The 22,908-nt window shown below is 31.7% G+C and overlaps 1 protein-coding gene across 2 annotated transcripts in view; it reads left to right on the top strand.

The window, feature by feature from the left end:
- The first annotated feature begins 299 nt into the window (after positions 1-299).
- The window catches only part of LOC119632161 (insulin-like growth factor 2 mRNA-binding protein 1), a 47,921-nt gene continuing 25,312 nt past the window's right edge, over positions 300-22,908 (top strand). The window contains exon 1 of one of the 2 annotated variants that reach the window (XM_038024952.1): positions 300-531. In XM_038024952.1, coding sequence (XP_037880880.1) covers positions 434-531 — 98 coding nt within the window. In that variant the 5' untranslated portion in view covers positions 300-433. Of the gene's footprint in view, positions 532-18,048; positions 18,355-22,908 lie in introns of those variants that run through there. The other variant, XM_038024944.1, reaches the window with a different exon arrangement.

Here is a 22,908-nt window from a genome sequence, read left to right as displayed (position 1 = left end):
AACGTCTACGTCGTTTCTGTGCTTGTTACAACCTTTTTTTTTTTAATCTTGTCTTAAAAGAAACACGTCATCATTGTCGTCACCAAAGTGGTCGTATAGTGATTGTAGTGTGTATCTGCATCTTGTATCTTGTGCTGGCAGTGTATTAATATCTATACTTAAAGAGAAAATATGCAAACAGTTTTAAAAAGGGCTCGTGCTTGCATATACATATCCTTGTACTTTTCATTTTCTTCATCCAAAGAGTCATCCTTGTTTTTTAGCGCAATTCTTCACTTAGAGTTCTATTAAAAGTTTTCCAAATATATTATCAAATGCGTTGAACTTAAATTTTCCAAGCGGTAACAAAACTATAAAAAAACTTTCAAACTTATATCATCGATTAAAAGTCAAAAATAAAAAGAAAACGGTTATAGAAGGTATATACAAAGTTATGCTCACAAATGGTTGGATTAAAAATATTAGTAGCATAATCTCAATAAATCCTAGTAACGTCAACCACATCAGTATATTAACTGCAACTACAACTCGGTAAGTATATAAAGAAAAAACATTAATAGTTTGCATTCTATGTTAAGATATTTTAATCTTTCATCAGATGAAGAATACACACGCCTATCACCTTTTGGAAGGCAAACCTTAAGGGCCACATAGAGCCTAAAAAATTTCCCACAGACTTTGATACAAATCTTAGTAACTGTGGAAAAATTTGTTTTTGCTAGAAATCTGATCACAACCCCAATCTGTGTTCGATCTTAAATTTCACAGTAATGAAAATTCCAACAAGAAATGTTTGAAAGACAAGTGATTATTGTGTAACATCTTGCTCACGTCTTTATTACCTTTAGCACTATTTTGAATTTGATGGCACTAATGTATATATCCTTCCGGTATAAATTATAATTTATTGAGAAAAAGGAAAATTCACGTATTCAAGTTTTTTTCAGTTTGTTTTAGTCTTAGGCTTAGTTTTAGTAATTTTTGCCCGTTTACAAGCCTTATTCGTGAAAACAATCCAAAATTGAGTCTCCCAGTTTTGAGATCGAAAAATTCCAGCAACAAACAGATAAACAAAGGTATAGACATAGCTAGATCGGCTTTCAATCTAAAGCTGATCCATAACATTCGGGGTAGGTGCGTATCCCTTAGCGACCAACGTATAAAAAGAATATCCCCAACGGTGAGTATAAAATCTAATAACAAATAATTCGAATCGCAAATAATAATATAAATAAGATGTATGTAAATATGTATATGTATAGCAGATAGAAATTAATTTGTGAAACCCATATCTCAGTAGGCAATTCCCAGTGGAAAGCTGTTTGTATAAAAATTCGTATAACTATTCATATAACAGTTTCTATAATAATTTTTGTGGTGATTTGGAAAGGCGTTTCTATAACATCAGACTATCTAAATCTAACAGGCAACGTAAAAAATAAATTTCAAATTCGTTCTCCTATGGTACATATGTAGCAGAACAGATTTTAAGTGTAACTGTGGAGATGGCCTAAGTTTATGTCAAATGTCAATAATACACGTGAGACCGAGCTAATGCATTAAAATGTATGAGAATTTTGATTAATTAAAGGTTCAATGTCTTCTGGACCAAAAACCGAAAACCACGCCTCCCTATTATCTTTCATACCTATTGCTTCTTTAGATATCATGCTTGGATTACTTAAACTTGAAAATATCGTGTATTTCTAACATTCGCAACAGAAAACGAACCGCATTATAATATTTAGACTCGGAATAGTAAGTAAGGAATCTTGAAGGTTTAATCAATTGATGAATTAGCTTAGTTCGATTTTTCTTTCAATTCCAGAGTAGATTAAAAAGTGAACATAACGTTGTCCGCTGTACAGTTATTTAAGCGTTATAAAAAAGGTTGAAGTAACTGACCATATATCTCTCTATGTCATAAAGTTTGTTAAATGTAAACACTGTTCGATTTGCTATCAGCAATGTCGTACAATGATATGTCACCAGTCAAAAGTTTCGAAGAATCCCAGTTGCGCTTTAGGAAAATCAAAGGCATTCCAACTTGCATTAAGGTCAAAACATAAAAACTGTAGGAAGTTTTGCAGCATTTCTACTTAACTCTGGCGGTCTAATTGTATTGTTCGTATGACGCTAAAAATCATTTGTATTGATTTTCAGATCAACACTGTGTATAAATTTTACGTTATTGAAAACGACATCTTGCATTTTCCACTTTCTTGACAGTTTCTTTCATTATATCGGCTCCTGTGGTGCACCAACGGTTTACCGCTCCTGCAACTTTAACTATTCGCCCATCAGATGACCAAACGATTAAGGTTTACTCGATTCTGACCGTCTCACAAAGAGGATGACAAAACGACTTTTCTTCATTTTGCGATGGTGACCGTAAAAATTACGAGTCTTCACCCAGTAATGCAGGGATAATGACCATTTCCGTTAAAAAATTCTCAATCCTTTGTTCCTCTCATCTTTCTAAAAAAAATTAAAAAAGGAGTTTGCACACTTCTACCTCAGGCCGGTTTTTAATCCAACGTAAGTTTTTTAGGAATTCACTTTGCAAACGTTATCTTTTGTCCTTTCTTGGACGTAATGAATAAGAGCTGCTATGAGATATGGGATAAGAAACGTCTTCTTTAGTTAATTTCATAATAAAGTAGGAAAATAACAATGGTATAGCATCCATTTGAAAGTTTATTGTAAGGGATACATTAAATATTCTTAGTTAGTGGTATACAAAGGCAAAATTAAAAAACTGGAAATTATGGTGATTTATTACACGTGTACGAATTTTCGCGTATATATTACCTAATAGTTGAATGTATTCGGGCATGTGACTATTTTCGATTTATATCTTAAAGAGAAAACCAGAGCGACTTGATTTAAGCATCTGTCTGCCAAATAAAAAAACTTGTTTTCATTGTTCTTTGTGGTTTTCATATCTATCGACTAAATTCTAGATTTTCTACGAGGCTCTTCTGAAAAATTACTGAAAACTTATTGCTGCTCTGAATGCTTTCCCTATTGCTTGCAGTCAAGTGTGTTTTTTCTCTAATTTCATTCATTTAACCTCTCTCTCTCTTTTCATCTTTCCGTATGCTCAGTTGTTAAATTAGACAAATTTCTATTTTTAATTTTATGTTATCATTCATTCTTTTCTTTGCATCACATGCCTGTACACGTATTCCAAAAAAAATATATATACAAGAGTCTGATGAACTTTTCAAACAATTAACCAACAACAAAAAAATTATGTATTCTGAAAATCTCACAAACAACACCGCAATCATAATAAACTAAATAAGACGAATTGTAGAATCTCTACCACAATGTCCACGTACATTAGATCATAAAAATCATCAGGTCATAAAATGTTAACTTTGTCGCATGACATTCAGACGCCACTATAATTTTCAGAAAGTCAAAAATCGGTTCATTAAGTCTACGCGATGTGAAAATTATTCTTCAAAAATTCATGTAGTGAATTGAAAACATTTGGGAACACGGTCGTCACGTGACGATATCATTATTCTCTACGTTATTCGCATAGTATTAGAAAGTTTTATAGATTTTTAAGTAGAACGAAAGCAACTTGAAGTTTCTATAAATACTAACATTTGAAAATATAATGAATGAATGGATGTGAGCAAATAAATTTCATTGAAATAAACTCTAAAAATTCGGTTATTTTTTGAATACATGCAAAAATATTATAATTGGATAAGGCCATCGTTAACTATCTTCAATCACTTCGTTTAACACAATACTTTCTTTATTTTCCTGATAAGTTGCCGAAAAGCATGCTTTCTTTCCACATAATGGCATACTTTTCACGGGAGTCATTTCATGCAATATTGGCGAGCAAAATTATAGAAAGACTGCTCGTTTACTGATTTAACTAAGCCCCTCCTGAGTCCAAAAGATTTTTACCTGCTATTAACGAAGCATTAAGATCATGATAACCAGCATTTAAAAATAGGTGCAAAAAAGCAGTCCTGCCCTTCATTCGTAGATAACTACACCTTTTTCCACATTTTCAACACTTTTGTGTGAAACCGTATAGGCAGCTTTCAGCCTTTCACAAGACAGTCATAAATGACGGCATTCATTATAATTGCGGAGTTATGCAAACGATTCATCAAAAACGAAACATGCTAGTGTGCTAGCAGTGATGATATAAAACAAAATAATCGCATATGCTCGTAGCGTGCAAACTGATGTAGAGTATTTGATTGTCACCCTTACCTCACTATAACGTTTAAATTAATTTTTATTGTTTTAAATGATCCCTCAAATATTTAAAAATCATATAAAAAAAATAAACTTTGATATGGTCCGGGAAGTTGGTCTTTCGAATATCGCAGATACTTTAAACTTCAAATTCAGGCTAACCGCACCGGCATTACTTCTAATTCTCATGTGATTATCTAGCAGCTGCCGCTTTTTTCGATGAATTCTGTGACCGATTTTCAAACAATTGTTTGTTACAATAATATTATGAGTTGAATTAGATTTATTATTATGATTATACGCTGATGCAAGCAAAGAAGGCGCTCTAATTTATATCCGCTTCAGAGTTAACCTCTAACATTTCATGTGTTTGTCACTTTTCAAAATATCCCGCTCACCTAATTATAGCAGAACAGTTTAACTTAAGTAAGTATTACCGACATTAAGATATGTAATAGAAGGATCAGAAACCACATATTAGTAACTCCGTATGCGAAAGCCCAGTTTCGTTTCAATGCTTTCGTACTATTCCGTTGGAGACGTGCCAATGTTTGCATAAAACACATATGCTCACTTAACTAGTTTATGCTCACATCACACTAAAATGAAGTTATTGCCAAAAATACCCAAACCGATCAGTTTTGCTTGAATATCTTGACAAATATAATTTTGTAAAATGACAAAATGTGAAATTTTAATATAATACCGATTGTTTAAAATCTCAGTAAATGTATCTATTATAATATTTGCTCGTTAAGCTTCGATCTTTAATAGAATTAGCCATGTTTGAATAAAAATTGGGATAAAGACCTGCGTTTCGCTTTTTAGATTTTTTTAGGAGCCAAGCAGTTTTATACGTATTTAACCTGCCACTAATCGCTTCAAATGCTGGATTTAAATTTAACACAGGCAGTAGTCGGCTTAATTCACTGTAAAAAAAAATTAAATTTTTATCAATATGATGGTTACAGACTGCCGCACTATGTCACTCTCCAATTTTTCTTATATGTATTATCAAAAGTTCGTATTTCCTTAACACTGTCCGTCCACGTTTAATATTCACTAATGTATCTTAGAATTTGAAAATAAATGCTTTCGATCTACGCTACAAGATCAAGTCTTTCATGCATTAAATGCTTTAAAAAGCAACAATTTCAAAATAATCTCATGAGAGTATACACACACATACAAAATGAAGGAAAATTTTGAACCAAACTAAAACAAATCATTCAATAGAATGCGTGCTTTTGAGTTTTGCGGAACCTATTTAACTAAACTGAATGAACATAAATTTTATTGGATTTTTCTCATTTTTTGCTTTCTCTTACCGTATTTATATTTTTAAATTGAAAAGTGTGCAAACTCTTGAATGAAACATCAAAAACGTTATATCTGCAGGAAACTCACAGGGCTCCCGGCGCTTTAAAGGAATTGCTATCAAGACTTAGACTTAGTAACTTAGAGGTCTTAGAGGAAAAGTCACCCTAAAACAAAATTAAGGAAACTGAGAGAAAAAGACGGAAAGCTAATAATAAATACCCCGAATAATAGTTAAATAAAGAAGTTACTTTTACTAATCACCCTCTAGAGCAAGTCGGAACTCAGAACAACAAATTTTTTAAACACATTTATATGAAAGGTGAACGAGGAAAAGGAAATACCACCATCGCCACACTAAGACGGAAAAGAGAAAACCTTTTTAAGATTATAATGACCCATAACAGTCTATATTAGTTGTGAAGAAACGTCAGCTTAGGAATGAGTTACCACGATTTTGAAAGAATCTCACCCTTGTCTTTCATTAATTACACTAAAAAATCGCCAGTAAAGGAAGAAAGCAGAAAACTGCGCTTTAATAGATGCTCGCAGCATATTGTGCATTGGGATCAGTTTTCCGGAAATACCATTTTAATATCAAAAATCACATTTTATGCAATTCGTATTAAGCATGTTAATGTATATCTTTCCAGCTTTCTCTTTATATGCACGTTTTTCATAAAGTTTACGTTAAAAGTAATTTGACTTCAAAATTTTCGTACTAATTACCAAAAGAACAAAGATAAGTATACTGAAGACTAATGTTGTCTGTTTATTTGTAATACCGAAAGTCAATCGCTACAGACTGTAGAAAGCACACTTGTGCTTAGTGGTACATTTCAAACCGACGACTTCTAAGCTTACGATTTTTCGAAGATTTAAAATTATAATTTATTTTCTCGATACCACGATTTTTTGGGCTTCCTCCCAATATGAATATTTGCTTTGCAAATTTTTCATGTCACATTGATTGTTATAGCAAACTGTTAGCATTCGTCTTTTTTTCGAAAAGTGAATTTATTCGAAATTTTGTGATTTCTCACCACAGTTCTGACAAGATGCCGGTAAATTGATTGTATAAAATTTCCTTTGGCTTTCAAAGTTTTGCTTGTAGCTCTTATACCGTTGATAAGCTCTTTAACTAAAGAGAAGACAAATGCGTATAACCTACCAGTAATAGATTATACATCTTAGTAATTTACTTTTCGTGAAACAGGATAGGTTATACTACTAAACACTAGTGAGACGGTATTATTATGCCGAAAGAAGAAACAAAAATGCTTAAAAATGGGTCAAAGATTTCTGAGTAGTCGAATCTAACGCAGTATATTTGGATAGGAAGAGTAAATGCTCTGCAAGTACATCGTTTCAACTGAACGAAAGCAATGCCATAACTTAGATTCTAGTGCTCGCATATTTTAAAGAATGGTAGAAAATGCACAGAATCTCAGGAAGATAAGATTTTCGAGAGGATGGCGTGGTCAACATTTGACAGACATACGATGAATTTTCCGTACCCCTAACACGCATTTGACTATCTCTAGTGCATTTCTATACATCCTTCTCTTTTAAGATTTCCTAATAATAATGAGGAGATGATGTGAATTTTTCTCGCAACTAAAATCTTCTGTTAAATCTCTCATTACTTTCTAGAACTTTTTCTTTAAGGATATCATTTACTTTAAAGAAAATATATCAGCAATTTTAATAAATTAACGCCCAAAACAGGAGATGAGGGTAACTCGATCGAAGGACAATAGCTGATAAATTAAAATAATATTACATAAATTTGTGTACAACAACGTAGCTCTAGACAAGCAGGCACTAGTCTTCATGTTATGTTTAACTATAGTCAAATATGTGTGTGAGAAAATCAACATATATTCGATATTCAATTAAACTTTATGAAACTCTTATAAAGTTTACGCAACACCTCACAACTATTCTAACAATGAAATTAGCAACAACAAAAACAATGAACGATAACAAGGTAATGAATTGAAAATGCAATTTTAATGCACGCAGAGTCAACGGCGGACAAAATGTTTAAACGATATCCTTGTTAAATGTTGAATGTATGTCGTATGAATGAATATGTATATAAATGACACGCGCGTTAAAAACGCATTTGCCGTCACGTTATAAAAACGCACGCTCGACAGTCTCACAAATACGCACGCAAACGAACACTCTCATATGTATTGCAAGCTTTTATAAAAGAATTTAATAAGCATGGGAATGCCAATCGACGCTAATACTAATAATAACAAACAATAGAAAGGGGTATAATTAGACATCAACACACAGCACACTGAGTTGGATACATAACACAGTTTAGGGCGCAAGCAAACGAGAGTGCAGAGTAAATAAGCCATGCACAATGCACCCTTGAAATGCAAAAACTATGCTTTTCTTTTTTTTTTATTGTGGCATATATGTTTGTAAGTATGTTCGAATGTACAATAATAAAACAAAATTCAACAACTTGTTGCACACAAAATGACAAAAAAGCATTTATGGTTAACATTGTTTTTGTAACTGATGCGAGTAGAATTGTGCAACGAACAATCATACTGTTACTCTGTAAATGTGTATAGTGCGCTTCAAATTGACGCAACAGCGTGGCTAACTACAAGATATTTAAGGCTTCACTAACAGCGCTTGAAGCGGCCTCACTTCGTTAGTTTTTATGGTAAAAGTAATCTGCACGCATTCAGCGTCTACTAGTCAACAATTGTATCAAAATTAATAAAATGCAACTTTTTAACACCTTTCGCCGTGCCCGAAAATGAAATTAAATCAAATTAGTTTCATCCCAAACATCCAATTAATCCTCGAAGAAGAGAACCTGTCGAAAAGTACTACTTACGATAACTTACAAAATAACTTAAATCATTGAGACATTTCGTAGTCTGACATATAGACGACGTCAATAGCAGCAAAACTTTCTACAATTGATCAACAATGGCTGATTTAGCGCGAGGTGGAAGATATTTCCAGCTAAGGCCTAGAGGCGATATTAAATACTCCAGTAAGTGCGGGAAAATTGTTAATAATTAGGATCAAACACTCGTTCGAATAGTATTGTTTCAATAAAAATTGTATTGCTTCCGTTTGTCAAAACTGTGAAAATATTTTATTGCACCAATTGTTTAGCACGAAAGAGTACTTTTGCAAGCGGATTATTCACAAAGCAAAAAAAAAATTAACAATAATTTTGGATTAAAAATCAACTTTAGCAACAAAATTTCTAAATAACGTGAGCTCTATAGATATAATATCTAGCTCTCCCTCAAATAATAATTTTTGCGGTCTTGGCACATTTGCTTAATATATGATGTAAGCTTTTAAACTTATATCCTTCACAGTGTGGGAATCCTTTCTGTTCTTCTCCCCAATGTTATATTAATCTATTACTTGGAGAGCATTTGTCACATTTTTGAAAGCAATTCTTTAACTTTGAATATGTGGGTAGGAAAGCATTTCGTTCTACAACTAATAGTTTTTTTCGATTTTTCTAGATATGTCTGACATCTTTTTTAAGCTTTTCTTTTTTTTAGATTTTAAAGAATTGAACAATTTGCTTTATTATTTAGCTTCGCAACCATTAGTTGTTTTATATTTATACTTATTTATAAAAAAAACTTGACATAATTGCATTATGCTTTTGATTGCATAATCCTAATATTAATTGGAATGTACATTGTAACTAATTATTAAATAATACAATAGTCATGTGCTTTTACGTAACATACTGTCTGATATGAAGAGCAACAAGCGTAAACCGTTTAGAATGAAAGTTAAACACAATAGCAACAACTATGTCAACAAGAAAAGCAACAAGGCTCAATTGTGTGATTCATACGTCGGGGCATAACACAGTATGGCGATCGATGATGATGATGAGGAGCTGATGGTGTTAACATGCTGATGCAACCGACATCTCTTTCTAAGTTGAGGGTTGTTATGCAGTCACGTTACAGACTTTACTAGATTTCAACGAAATATGCATCATGCGCATGCATCATAGGTCAGTATGAGTACACCACGTATACAACATAAACAAAAACAACAGCAACGCATGTAAAAATCAAACTCCTCGCCATTTAACCTGCATTATTGCTTCGCTCTAAACTAGGTAAATAACAAAACAGATAAAGTGGTAGTCAGAAAAAAAGAGAACACAAAAATACAAAAGTTACAACAACAAAATGGAAGCGTCTAAATGCAATTTAAGCATAATATATAAACAACGACATAAGGGGTAACAGTCGCATTGTGTATGTGATAGCTTTTGAAGCGCATGCGATGCAACCAACCATTCAAGCAGCTATTCATTCACTTTAGTTCCAGTTGCAGTGGTGTGTACATATATATATATACATGTACATATGTGTGTGTATCCATGTTGTATAAAAATGTGCAAGAGTCATTGCAGAATTTTAACTCTCTTTCAAACCCAACAATGCATGTTGGCATGTTTGTCTGTGGTTGTCAATATGCAGATTTGCATGCGTAGGCGCAGTCATGCATTCTAAAGCTGATTGGTTGTTGAAAGATTCACTGTTTGCCATTCTCTTGTTCTTTCGATTTCTCTCTGGTTCTCTCATCCCGTGTCTTAAGCACTAGCAGAAGACAAGTGCAATGGAAAACAAGAGCTGGGCTTGCAATCATCGGTACATTTTCAACACGTGCACAGGCACTTGCTAACTTGCATGCTTGGATGTGACTTTTTAACATTGCACAGCCAACTGCATGAATTTGTGTCAGAAAAGGCTTGTGTTATTGCGTGGATTACATGCAAAAGTTTACACACACACACACACACACACACATGTGCCGTCCCCGTATAATTTTACTTTTTCATTTTCATTTCTTTATTGAGTTCTCAAAAAAATAAAATAAAATAGCTCTCCACTCTCATGCTAATTTGTCTACCGAGACAGCGAAGATTCCATGTTACTTGACATGTTTTCTTTTTTTGGTGATACTTTTATTGGTGCTGATTTTTCTACGTTGCTTTCTTTGTTATTTCTGGAGGGTTTCTTGTTAACTAGTTTATAAAAAAGTGCAATTAATAACAATTCTTGATTCCACCTAAATGATCGAATAGGCAAAGGAACTCGACTAACATCTCAATGGTCGTGGGTTCACATGTCAGGTGCGTTAAAGTTTTCAATAAAGCCGATAACCCTAGATGCTAGTGCTTTGAGACTTTAGTCTTAGAATTTAGCTAGCCAAATTAATGATAATAATCACAACAACAATAAAAATAATAAAAATTCTGTGATAATATATAATATTTTTAACGATGGGTTAATAATAACTTGATGAAAGAGTGAATACGGCAAGACGCTGGCATAAAGCGGGTGGGGCTGCCGCCCCAAGTCCTATCGCTATGTACCTGTTTATAGACGTTTCGAAGCGAGAATAAAAGGTAATATTTTCTTAGTGTCACATGGCTGCAGTGCTAGAATCGACAAAGCTTTCAAAAGCTTTCAATTTCTTATATGTGCCCTCCTTTTTATTTACATTGAAAAAGCCGATAGCCTGTGGTGTTAGTGCTCAATGTCTTTTTTTTAGTGTAAGAATTTATTTCATTAGTCTAATATTATAATAACAATAATAATATTTACATTGAAGAGCGTCAAACGAATAATTAGCTCGCTCTATCGGTGTTGCGCTTTGAGATATCAGTGGAACGATGTCGAGTTATTTTTATTCTTTTATCATTAGTATAATTAATGTAGTCAGAAAAATAAATACTAAGACCAAAGCGTTATAGCACTAGCATCTCAGGCTATCGCGAATTATATCCGGGTCGCATACCACAAATGTAAATGTCTTATAAAGGTCTTAGACAGGCAGAACGTTCTGTTCTTCTCAATATGAGAGATTTTTTCTAAGGCTCAGAAAAGGCAACTGCAAACTAAGATTAGTTGAGTTTGCGCTAACCAAAATTGAAAAACTTCTTTTCTAAACTTTTGAAGTTTAAAACATACTAATGCAAAATTTTTGCTTTTCTAAATTTAGGCAAATTTTTTTCTATTTTTTGTTAAATAATGATTTTATCTAAGGGAAACAAAAAAAAAAAAAATGAAAAATGCTGCAAAAAAGAAGAACAAAAATTATAAGACAATCGCGCTGAAAAACACGTCCTTTTTGTATTAAGACCTCCATCCATACGTGCATTTCCTTTCCTTTTACTCTTGCTTGTCGTACCCGAATTCGTCTTCGGTATGAATGGCCGAGTATACAATATGAACAAAGTCACATATACATATATATCGGTGCCTAAGTATTGTATACGTATTTTAAGTTTTGTGTTTTTTCACACATTATCTCATCGCGGCTATCGTTTCTTTTCATATAAGTTACTCACACACAGTGAAATGTTGTTTGCCTCTCGATATTTTCTCAAATTTTGAAGTGAAGTAAAAAACAACTCTAAATGTTTGTAATTTTTATCTTAACATTATTCGCGTCCTTAAGAATTATTCTTCTGTCATACACACTTGTTGGCGTCGACGCCACAGAAACTAATGTAAGAAAAAATCTGAAATGAGAAAATAAAAAACATAAAATCGAACAACGTTGGCAGTGCAGCGGCGTATGTATATTGAGTAACATGTTTGCTGGACAAAATTAATAAAATCATTGTTGAATTTTGAGTCTTTTTCAAACCGAAAATTTGTTTCCTTAAACAGCCTATTTAACTCAAAGATCGTTAGAAGTTTATCACTCCGTTAAGGATAGGGATACATGAGAACTTTTCATTAATATTATAAACAATAATCATTCAGGATGATACACGCAAAAAGGGATGTATATCTCAAAAACTTAGTGTAACGTACTTCATTGGTTTAATTTATGGAAATTTTCTATTTTTTCCAAGTGCTTGAAGGATTTTCTTTGTTACTCTCTAGGCATTGCAATAAAAGCAATGAAGGATCAGATGCTTAACAAACGTTCACTGTTTATCCAATAAATTTTATACTTTAGCATAGCTTCTTATTAGTTTCTTGCAATCTTGGCCCTTATTTGCTGTATTATCAACTTTTTTCAATATTGGTATGTCTCCCACTTTTTTCATCGAAGGAGTGTCAATAGAAAATTGCATAGCAGAGTAGAATGGAAACTATCGATTATTTGAACGCAAAATCTGATGCCCACATTAAATTCTTAAGAGAAATTAAAAATTTTATATCGTGAAAAGTTTCAACCTTCAACTACTTATTACTTATGTTCGAAATGCTTATTTGAGTTTATTGATTTATTAGCCCAATATTATAAAGTTGAGAAGTCGGAGATTTCGTATAGCGTAGAACGTATAAAACACTTTTCATCTCTGCCTTCTGAAGTCAAACAGTTCACATATTTTCTTACTGAAGAAATGTGCACGCCCATGAATCTTATTGACATATAAAAGCTATAAAACAATATCGTAGTTAGTTAGATTTTAAAAGATGTTCACACAGTCTTTCTCCCAAGAAAATTAAGCAAGCTTCCGATTCTTAATAAGCCCAATGACCACATAGATCAATATTATGCCATACGTCGGTCACAAAGTTGCTTCTAGACTTAAGGCTAATCTTAACATTTCTTTGTTTTTGAGAACTTTCGCTTTGTAGTTTTATTTTCTAACCTAATGAACTCAACCTAAATATTTTGATGTAGATTTGCGAGGATAGTTTGGATCGCTCATGAAATAAGATATTTTTGATAAGCATAGATGGCAACCGATTTTGGTAATAGTGTGTTTGTAGTAGCTAAACCTTCATAAACTCGGAACGATTTTACGTCATTAAAGAATTTATGGAAAATTAATCTTAGAGTTCCGTTTCTGTCCTTTCGGTGTCTTTTCTAGCTTTCAGCTCCACAGAGTATCTGCCAGCGCTTATTGCTACACACTCAAACGGCATAACGTATGACTAATCATGATCGTATGAAAAACAATCAATGCATACACCTATATATATACATGTCAAAATATCTAACAATAAGAGCAGCGAGAACAGCACAACGTTTACTTTGGCAATATTTGTACGTTGAGTAATACCAAGAAAATAAAAGGAATGAAAAAACTGAGCGCCATGTGTATGAGTATTTTGATATAAAACAAACTTTTGTTGGAATTTTGGGCAATCTTGTTCTTGTTATTATTCATGTTTGTATTTTTCAAAGGGGCCAAGCAGACGAAAGCACAGAGCGTTAGCAGAATTTCTGCTGCATCTCGTGTACTATATTAACACAAACTTCTCTGATACTGAATGGACTGAAGTTAAAAAAAGGAATGAACATAAAGTCTTTTATGCTTTTTTAGAAATTTTTCTTATGTATGTGTACGTCTGTCCGCTTTATGCATGCATATGTGTTTGTACGTAAACATGCTTTCAGTTTGAGCATAAAGTTATGTTTGAGCAAATGCCACCAAACGTTTGTCAGTAAATTGATGCTTTTGGTTTTGGGTCTTGTTTCAGTGTTCAAATACGTTCCTAACCGTGAGCAACCAAAAAACAAGCAAAAGAAAGCCAAAAAAATTTTTTTTTTGAAAATTTTTTTAGATTTTTGTCTTTCGTTTTCGATATTGGTTTAAAAACAAAATTTCCAAATTTATTAATGAAATTTCAAAATAATAGATTAAACATAAATTTAAAAAAAATTAACCAAACCATACAAAATTAGTTTTGTAAAAACCTGAATTAATAAGCCGAAGCCAAACACGGCCTGTTAAAAATAACCATAAGCTATAAAGAATTTTTTGTTTCTTAATTAAGTTGTTTTAAAAATGAATTTTGTTAATTAATACTAATTTGTTAACATTGCAAAATAAAAAGAAATCAAGGCGTGCTTGTTAAACATACACAAATATTACTATAAATATAAACAAAATTTTTATACAAATAACTGCGTTAAACACCAAAATATTGATAAGCAAAAATTAACTAAAAAGTAAAAACAACATACATCAAAAAGCTAGTAAATAAAAAAAAATTTAAAAAAATACGAAATTTTTATATATCCCAAAATTACAAAATAATGTTGTAAAAAGTACTGATTAATTACAAAACGAAACAATATTGAGAAAAATTCCTTTAAACCAATTGTGAACATGTGCTTGTACTTAAAGGCCTAATCAAAATTTTTTAGGTGTTGTTCATAATATCAACTTATTATCGTCGTTTTTATATATATATATATATATATATATATATATATCTTTATAATCATCTTTAATATATCACCGACATTTTTATCATCATAATTATCATCGCTGTAATCGTTTTCTTATAAATTGTAAATCAACAAAAATTAAATCAATGTATGTATGAATGTAGCTACATGAAAAAAATTATTTATCAGTAATCGTATGTATACGCATTCATATATGTCGTTATACTTATCTCTATACACTTAGATAGATAGATAGATATATATGGAGATCTAATATTATAATTGCAAGTGTGTAGAAGTCTAAACTTCTTTTTACTAACGAACCATAGGAATAAAAAGAAAAAGATTTAGTATTAGCAGTTAAGTAGTATTTCTAGAATATTTTATAAATATAATTTCCCACCATATCTACATAACAACAATTCTCGGCAATAACTATAACTATAGCTACTACTCCACACATATATACTGATTCACACATACGGACACGGTTACACATACGCTTACATTTATTTATTTACAAATTTATGCATACTGATTTCCAACTCTCAATTGTCTATCTTTCTCTTTCTCTCTCTTTCTCTATCTTTCTTTCTTTCTTTCTCTTTCTATCTTTCTCTTTCTCTCTTTCTTCCTCTTTCCCTCTCTCTTTTAATCGCTTTTCTCTCGTCTTAACAAAGCTTTCATTTCAGTTTAATTTGATTTTCTCTTAAAATTTTTCGTTTCGTTTTCTTTATCACAAATATTTTTTAATTCTAACTTTTCTTTGTCTTTACTTCATTTCTTAGACGCTATTCTGGCCCTCCCTCCTCGTGTTTTAAAAAAGCTAACATTTGAAGTATAAGTTTGAGAACACATCCGCATATGAATATGTATTTTTAAATATATGAATACATATGCGTGTGCTAAAATTTTGTTTTAGAAAATATTTATAAGAAAGAAACAGAAATTACAAAAAGAGTAATCCTATATAACATACAACACATTAAGTGGTGGCCATTTTTTTTGACTTCACTCAGCCGCCTCAACATTTTTTTAAATTTCGGAATAACACGACCATACTTACGTACACATTCCGAAGTGAAGAACCACGCAAACATCATGGAAGTGCTATAAACATTCCTTTTACAGGATTAATAGACGTTTAATAGAAGAAAATATATTTTTGATCAGCTGGAAGCTTTAAATTGATTTGGCGTCGCCCGTTCTTTCGCCTTATCTTCGTTAGTTGAATTTTTTTAAGATCGCAAAATTTGAAATAGAATGTTACGACTTTAACCACTTGATTGCTGAGTTCCTTTATCAATTTTCTTCTATGAAATTTGAAAGCTCGCGTTCGTGGAGATACAAAAATGTGAAATAACCTAAAAAGACAACATATTTGTCGATAAAAATTCTAGTTTATTGAAACAGCCTGGAAAAAAGTACAAATATCGCGAAACTTCAAGGGCTCGATCGGAAAGTTATTATAAAAAAGACGACCACGTTAGATGTTACCAAACAAGCGAGTACATAAACCTACTCAGTACTTGTATAATTCGTAATTTTTAGAGGAACGGAAAAATTTGTAACTAAAAACCCTTGATGATTATCTCAAAGTATCCCGAATTCATATATATAAAAGTCGTCCGTTTAGAGCTTAGCCAATGCATTTCCAAATATTTCAAAATGTTGGAAAACGAGGTTGCGTATTAAGCGTGAAGCTCGTTCTTACACAAAAAGTAGCAGGAAGACAGGCAGTTGTCTAAGTGGTGTATAATATAAAGCCATTCAAAATCAGCACGAACTTGAACAATCACTTCATATTCTCATAACTTTTGCATCTATTTAACGCAAACGGTGGTCCTAAGTTAACTAACATTTAAGGCGTAAAATTGGTAAAAGCCGGTAAATCGTAAAAAAACAACTTTTATAAGAATTCATTAAATTTTTTAACAAATTCTACTCAATCTTTAAAGAACAAATTGAAAAGTGGAGAACGCACAATACAAATTTCGTGCAACCTAGAGTACTTGGCAGAGTTTAAAAATCAATTTATTGATTGCATGACAGTCCGGTTAGCAAGTCGACTAGCCAGTCACTATTACATTTATCGCCTAATAGATTCTCGTTTTCAGGCTCAATAGCTTACCGTGCCGGTCATTGGCTGGGTGACATGTAAATGTCAATGAATGTTGAAGAAGAACTTAAAAATAAGATACGCGACGAACATAAAAATTTTAACAGCTTAGACAATCGAGAAATAGGGAAAGAAAAAAACCGACAGAGAATGATAGAGACAAGAGAAAAGCAAAATTTATCGTGAAAAGTTAAAGCAATACAATTACGTTACATAACATGACTATACATAGGCATAAACGTAAGCATAAGTTAATGCGAATTTACACTCATTATAAAAAGTTCAGAGACATTGACGAAATAATTATAAAACAATTACTCTCAAAAAAGCAATCAATTGAAAGTTTACGGAATAATGATTTTATCCTTCCGCACTTTTCTGACTGAAAGAAATTGGCTGATCTTGAAATTATATTATTGACGCTGAAAGCCGTAAATGCTAGTGCTTTAAGATTTTACTCTTAGAATTTATATTTCTCGCTAAAATTTAGACCAAACCAGTCAAACCAAGTTGGAAAATAAATGTCATCCGTTCTGAATGAGAAGCGAAACATTCGTTATCATTAGCATGTGTCTGTAAATCACTCTTCATAATGCACATACGTATATGAATGCATATATACATATATAACCCCTTTTAATTTATCTTTGTTTTTCACATAATTTCGGCTTTGAAAGTTTAGATTTTGCATATTACCTGCTCACAACTGTCAAATCTAGCCGATTTTTGAACGATTATCGCATCATTTCCTTTTCCACGAAATACAAACTCAAAACTAAGAGTAACTAATTAACGAATGTTGCAGCAAATGACAATTAATATATACGTATGAATGACTTATGCAGTAAGGCTGGATATAACTTTATATAGAATTTTGTTTAATGGATGAAAATTTTTGCTACCATCTGTGCTCGTGCAAAGTGGTTCGATGAGGAGAGAATATTGACCATACTGTAAGGGTGACGACAGTTGCCTACTTATACATGGTCAGTGATTCTTAACCTTTCAAAGTAATATTTATTTATCTTTTATTTTGTTTTAAGTTAATAAGTAATTAATTATATTTTTTAACATTTACATATTTTATTTCAAATGTAGAAAGTTTTAAAATTATTGATTTTTTTTTCCATTTATTTAATTTATTTGAACTTAAAATTTAATGTTTCGTTTTCGCTTTCATTTTCTTTTTAGATTTTGAACCATTTTTCGCTAAAACGAAGCTTTTTGTTTACTTAAAATCAAATATTGGAACACAAAAATCTCTGCAAGTCTTTACAGTTACAAAAACCAAAATCTTTCTAATAATTTTAAAGTTTTTAAATAAATAAATAATAATAAAAACATTCCAAACTTAAATTCTCAGTGAAAAAAAAAGCAGAAAGACAATATAAAGAAGAAATGGCTTCAGAATTAGATCAATTTGCCGAATTGGAATTATCTAAAGAAGATCGTGAACAAATTTTCGATCCACCGTTAGATCGACAGCAATTGGAAGGTGCTGGCACCTCAAGGTATTTAAATACGTTTCAATTAATTTTCATTTGCTTACACTTTTCGAAAATTCGTTTCTATACCCATCACCAATGAAGAAAAATAGAGTCATTCCATCGTTTCCAGCCTGAAATAGTCGCAAGAGATTTAAAAAAAGTTTATATATATATATATATATATATATATATATACGTATGCACACGTTTGATTGACAGAAAGTACTTTCATTAGGGCTATCCGATTGTTATCATCACTGAAACTCCCAAATTTGGAAAAAATTAAGATAAAAAATTATTTCAATTAATATTATTAATTTGCTTCACTCCACAAATGACGTTTAAAAACGAATTTGACACACTTGTATTCCTAAAATTTAGAAAAACTTTAATTTCACGCATTGATGGCTTACAAAAATATTTATCAGCTTGCTTGAGGTGGTGGGTAGCCAATCTTCGCCCAAAGGCGAATGTAATTTTCATACTTGCTTTACTCCTATTCTCAGTAGCTGTTGTCACTATAAACTTATAAACCATAAACAAAAAAAGAGGAACACATATTTGTGTCATTTTTTTCTTTCCAATAATGTGACGCTTTTATGTATGTTATGAATGGATAAATACTTATTTCTGATGAGTCCAATTAAACCCACAATTGCTTGTATTTAACACGCCCTAAAAACAATCATTAAAATGTTTTCATATTCTTTGCATTGTCATCGTCGTTGTTCTTGTCACAAAAAATGAAAACAAAAATTCAAACTTAAATATGTTTTTGTAACCCTTCTAACCGTGAAAAAATAAAAAAAAGTAAAACAAAAGAAAAGGATGCTAATTTTTTTTACTTTGTTAGTGTATTAGTTTTTTAACCTTTCCTGTAAGGAAAAAATGATAGTAATGATAATGATAAAAGAACCCAAAAAAATTTGTATCCTTAAGCCACATGCTCATTAGTTATGCACCCTTAGAAGAATTTTTCGTGAAATCTAAGAAAGAAAAAATTTAAAAAAAGGCAACATTCATGTCCTTATTCTGATGGAATTGAAATAAAAACGTTACCATCAAACACAAACATTTGAAATTATAAAAACTTTCATTTTAAATAAACTAGAATGCGTAATAACGTTAAAAAAATAAACGTAAGAATATGCTTTTCTATAACTTTTATTTTATTTAACATAAAGTGGTACCTTTAACGTATATCCCAAGACAACTGCGTCAAGGCAGACTAACGCCTTCAACTGAAAACACTGCTAGCATACCTATGACGATATGAAGTAAGTTGACCCGGTGACCGATTGCGATTATCTTGAAGCCCTTTTGTATTGACCTAGGTTTATAATGATATCATCCTCAGAAGAGGATATCGTTGCAAAAGTTTCAGAATTACATTAAGTGGTTCTCATTTCTTCTTTTTTTTTAATGGAGAAACCGTTAGTCAACTATCATTTTCTTAGAATATTTTATAAGTTTTATATCAAACCCACTTGGACGGACAAGTCATTTGCGTTTGTCGTTACCAGCAAGTATTACTCATCTAGATGCGCTTCGGATTTCCTTCATTATCTCTTTCTATGTTCCCTTTACTAGGAACCTCCGATAAAAAATTCAAAAACCTATATATTCCCATAGAGTTACTTATTTTCACAAAGTTTTCAAACGTTAACTTACCAGATTGACATTAAGGAGCCACGCACCCTGCTTAGTAAATCATTCAAGTTTAAAAAGTTTCTGTGCAGCAAAACTCTAAATGCAATATGGAAATTGCAGAAATCTTAGAGTCGACTTTCATCAACAAAATTAACATGCGCGCTTGCTTTTGACGTAGAGTTAAAACTTTAATTTTATTTGGTGCGTTTTACTCAAGTATTTCCGAACTTGCTGCTATAGAGAAATTGAAGATTTTCATTTATTGTTAGTAAAAAAAAACAACACCTTCATCAAACTTTATCTGTGAAATACAATCAAGAGAAAGTGAAAACCGCATTTTGCCTTTAAAATTTAATAGCAATCGACAGACAAAATTTGATTCTCATTGAAAGATATTAAAATCTGAACATAATATCATCCCAGCCAAAATCCATATTCAATGTTTTAGACAGGACCTGCTCTTTTACTTAAAATCTTTCTCTCAATAACACAGATTTCAGCTATTTACAAATCTCTGTGATATTTTACTACTTACTTCTTATGAAGCGGTTCGTCTTATCGAAGGTGAAGCAATTTTAATTTGATCGCCTGTGTGTCTGAAAACATTGTTTTTGCTTTTTTTTTTTTTTTTAGTTGACATTTGCATACTATTGGATATGTAGACTTTTTAGTCTAGTTTTTTAGGTACATTATTAGTATTTTGCTATGGTTTACTGATGCTTATGCATATCCTTTAATTAGGAACAAGTAACATTTACTGATAGCCGAGCAAAAATGTGTACAAATATGTGTTGCTCAGTTAAGTAAATAGAGCTGTGGTCATACAAATATATATCAGGTTATTATAAAATCAATTACTTAATAACATGTGATAAGGGAAACTTTTTTTGAGTTTATTCCTACATCAATTTTAAGCCTTATAATAATGACAAAAATTACTTGAAAAAATTGCGCAAAGAAAACTTTTCCAAAAAGCATCCAGTAAAGATTTTCCGTAAGACAAACAAAACAAATGAAAAACTGATCTCAAAGTAAACACAAGTACTTATAGTATGTAAATTCAGCCATTCAAACTAATTTGGTTGCCAATCAAACCAAATACGATCTTTCATGTTCGTTTTCTTACCTTTTCCCCTCAGTAAAGAAAACACATAGATAACGTTCTCGTGTATACATTTAATTTATGTTACATAATCGATGGGAATCAAATGGCACTAGGATAACCAGAATACAAAAAAAAGAAGAACAAAGAAAAAAAGTTAAACACAAATTTTGCGTAAAAATTGTATAGGCTTTTTGCTTTAAAAAAAGAAAAAAGGGCAAAAGGTGCTCAGCAAGCCCTGCTAACAAGCTTTACACACTCTGAACAACGCAAACATTCACGCTCTATCATATATAAAAAGGTTCACTTGGAAATGTATAACACAAAAATACAGACAAAAATAAAAGTAAGAACAAGAGGAAAAAGCAGAAGAAGTAATAATTTGTGAAGGAATACCAAAATATGATAGAGCTTAGAGAGTTATGTCTCCGTAAAGAAAGGAGCTTAGCAGCAGCAGCGGCAATGCAATGCTTATGTTCATAATTTGTTACAAAATATAAATACAAAAATTTCACGGAAATATGTCACAAGATCATTGTCACTCTCATCATCAATGACAACAGCATAATAATGCTTTAGAAGTTTTCGTTATTGTTCAGTTGCTGCTGTTGTTGCGTTAATAAAACACGTGAAGATCTAGCTAACCAACCAATCAACCAACTAACCAACAAAGCACCTTCTTCATATTTTTTAATCAGATACAATAGCTACGCAAGCGCAATAGGCATATTTATGAAAATTATTTAAACGAAAAAAGGCAAAAAAAAATAAAATGACAAGCATCTCACATACAAAAAAAGGGGAGAAGCTGAGGTAAATAAGATATATATGCACGTTTACGTGAACTATGAGATACAAATTACTTACTAACAATGTGTAGAGAGCTGATTAGAGTTTAAATGTACAAAAAAAAAAAAAGAAAAAAGCTTTCAATTTTTGTTAGACTTTATGAGATGGCAGACAATATGTTTCGTATTTATGTATGTTATTTACCTATGTATGTACATATATGCAAATGTTTGTACACATGCATGTCCATTTACTTGAATATATTATAATTGAAAAATCGCATTTCCAAACCCTTCTGTTAATATTCTCCTCGTTTCAAGCACGCAAAACAAGTTTACCTACCAAGGGGATCAAATTTTCTGTATTTTCAAATATTTCCCTAGTTTAGCACATCTAAATCTAATGTTACCCAGGAATATTGCATTAGAACAGGAATATATAAATTTTAAAGATATCTTTGTTTGCTTTTGTTTAACTCAGATCACTATCATCACACCCCTGTCTTCGTTTCATTGACGAACACAACTTCGTAAAGAAAAATATGAAATTCTTCACAAGTACTTCAAAACAGTAACAATGAAAACAACAACAATAACAATGGAGCTGAAATGAACTAAAATATATTGTATTAATACGAAGTTTTAGAAAATAACAGCCAATTAGCCGCCAAAAACTTAACGTGGTCTAAAAACGACCTCAGATAAACTGATAAAAATTAAAAACAAAATAAAATGAAATTGAATATCCAAAATCGTTTAATCGATTCTCATAAAAAAAGAGAAAAAAAAGGAACAACATTCTATCCGTTTAACCAGTTAAACCTGAAGAAGCTGTTTGCTACTGGCTACTTTGTGGCTAATACAAATAAATAGGCCCGATTATATCAGCTTGAAACGCGCTTTGTAGACGCTGCTCACTCATTTAAGCACAATTTTATGCGTATCGACTTTGCAAAGACCCCTTTCCAAAAATTAACAACGATAAATAAGGAGCCATTCGGAAATGACTGACGTAAATCTTTCTCATGCGAACTTATA

This window comes from Glossina fuscipes, unplaced genomic scaffold, assembly GCF_014805625.2.
Source record: "Glossina fuscipes isolate IAEA_lab_2018 unplaced genomic scaffold, Yale_Gfus_2 0, whole genome shotgun sequence".
In the NCBI taxonomy this organism is placed as follows: domain Eukaryota; kingdom Metazoa; phylum Arthropoda; class Insecta; order Diptera; family Glossinidae; genus Glossina; species Glossina fuscipes.
The sequence above is the reverse complement of the archived record's forward strand: the minus strand, read 5'-3'. Positions and strand labels throughout refer to the sequence as shown.